Source organism: Arachis ipaensis, chromosome B10 (assembly GCF_000816755.2).
Source record: "Arachis ipaensis cultivar K30076 chromosome B10, Araip1.1, whole genome shotgun sequence".
Classification (NCBI taxonomy): domain Eukaryota; kingdom Viridiplantae; phylum Streptophyta; class Magnoliopsida; order Fabales; family Fabaceae; genus Arachis; species Arachis ipaensis.
In genome coordinates, this window is record NC_029794.2 from 10,734,260 (window position 1) to 10,736,872 (window position 2,613).

Here is a 2,613-nt window from a genome sequence, read left to right on the forward strand (position 1 = left end):
CGAGATGCCATGTCCAAAGAAATTCAAGCATTGAAAGTTAACAACATGGAAGCTCACACCTCTTCCTCCAGGAAAGAAAACTTATGGTTGTAAGTAGGTTTATCGAATTAAATACAATTCTGATGGGTCAGTCGAGCGATTCAAAGCACGGTTGGTCATCTTAGGAAATCAATAAGTGGAAGGACTAGATTACAATGAAACGTTCTCTCCGGTGGCAAAGATGGTGACCATTCGAACAACTCTTGCTGTTGCAACAGCCCGAGATTGGAAACTTCACCAAATGAAGATGTGTACATGAAGCTCCCACCCGGGTTCCAAGTGTCTCATCCAAGTTTAGTGTGTAAACTTCAAAAATCTATATATGGCTTGCGACAAGCTCCGCGTTGTTGGTTTGCAAAATTATCCTATGGCCTTACTCGATTTGGTTTCCAACAGTCACAAAAAGACCATTCCTTGTTTAGTCTCTGTAAAAATGATGTCCACCTGGTTGTTTTGGTGTATGTTGATGACCTTGTGATTGCAGGAAATAATGGTGATGCAATTAACAAATTCAAACAGTACTTGCACAAGTGCTTTCACATGAAAGACTTAGGGCGCCTGAAATATTTTTTGGGGGTTGAAGTTGCCCAATCTTCCAAGGAAATTTTTCTGTGCCAGCAAAAATACGCCTTGGACATCATCACTGAAGCAGGTTCGCTGGCTGCAAAGCCCGCAGCTACTCCGTGTGAGGAAAATCACTGGTTGGCATTCGTTGTTGGCCCTGTTATCTCTGATCCTAGCATGTATCGCCGCCTCATTGGAAGACTCATGTATTTGTGCTTCACCAGACCTGACCTTACCTATAGTGTTCATGTTTTGTCCCAGTTTATGCAGAACCCACGTACTGAACATTGGCACGCCGCTTTACGAGTTGTTCGGTATCTGAAGGGACATCCGGGGCAGGGCATACTTCTACCTAAAGAAAATGATTTACAACTCGATGGCTGGTGTCATTCTGATTGGGCTGGCTGTCTGCTAATGCGCCGATCTCTTACAGGGTGGTTCATTCAATTCGGTACCGCCCCTATCTCATGGAAAACACAGAAACAACAAATGGTCTTCGCCTCTTCTGCTGAAGCTGAGTACCGCTCAATGGCCAGACAACCAGGGAATTAATATGGATAAAAGATATACTGTCCTCGCTGCACGTGTCGCATCCTGCTCCCATTCGCTTGCATTGCGACAGTCAAGCGGCACTTCACATTGCAAAAAATTCAGTCTTCCACGAACGTACCAAGCACATCGAAGTCGACTGTCATTTTGTCCGGGATAAAATCATACACAATCGACTATTACCTTTTTACGTTCCTACTCATCTCCAACTAGCTGATATTTTCACCAAGGCTCTCGGGACGAAACAGTTTGGGAAACTCTTAGTCAAGTTGGGCATTCAAAATTTACACGCGCCAACTTGAGGGGGGTAACAACAGTCAACATAAGTTATATATAGAAATGTCAATTAGAAGGTTTGGTTATTTATGTATATAACAAACTGTCATATATATTTTTAGTAAGAATAAATTAGGATAATAAATCAAGCGGTTATATTAGAAAAAGATTTGCTGTGATTTGTTGATTAGAATATATATATATATATATATGAAAGTTTGTATCAAAGAGAAAACAGGCCGATTACCATTATTTATTATGGTATCAGAGCCTAACTTGAGAAACACATAAAATAGAGGACGACCTGAGAAACCATGGCGGTAGAGTCAGAGAAGACCATCGGAGACAAACCACACTCATCAGGAGGAGATGAGAAGAAGACTCACTCGCCGTACGACCTCAACGCGAGTGATAACCCAGGAAACATAATCACGCAGGTGCAATTGCGTGGGAAAAATTATGACATTAATTACCATTATTTATTAATATTATCAAACCATTATTTATTAATAGAGGAATGCTAGGGGCCAGCAACTTTTGTGATTTGTAGCCATCAAATAGCCATTAATGATGGTTTTAATGGTATGAAATTGGTGTGAGATTTCATCAAATGGCTCACTTTTTTTTGCTAGTTACATGATGGCCAGAATTTAACAAAGTTGCTGACCCCTAGACTTTTCCTTATTAATATTATCAATAATCTAAAATTTTAGCATGCAATTAATACATAAAAAGATTCGTAGAAGAGATTAAAATAAATATATTTTATCAATTAGTACTCAAAAAGGTTGAAGGGGATAGTGGAAAGAAAATTGAAACGGTTATCTCTCACCACGTTATCTCCCACTATCCACGTGAGAGATAACCGTCTCAATTCTCTTCCCACTATCTTTATCAATCTCTCCTACGGCAAACGTTTATTTTTATTTTTCAAATTTAAATCAATCTAATTGTATCATAATTTAAACTAAAAATTTTTATGTACTATTTTTTAGTACTAATTGATCAAACATATCCATTTTAATAAATTTTAAATTAAATTATGATGCAATTGGATTGATTTAAATTTAAAAAATAAAAATAACCATTTGCCAATTGTTATGAGACATTGATAGAACAGTGGAAAGAGAATTGAAACGGTTATCTCTCTTTTCACGGTCCCATCAACATTTTTGAGTACTAATT

At 38.2% G+C, this 2,613-nt stretch overlaps 1 protein-coding gene across 1 annotated transcript; it reads left to right on the top strand.

Moving 5' to 3' along the window:
* LOC107620108 (uncharacterized mitochondrial protein AtMg00810-like) lies at nt 362-1,155 on the top strand. The gene is made up of 2 exons (XM_016322324.1): nt 362-389; nt 524-1,155. The coding sequence occupies exons 1-2, from the start codon at nt 362-364 to the stop codon at nt 1,153-1,155; spliced, it is 660 nt and encodes a 219-aa protein (XP_016177810.1).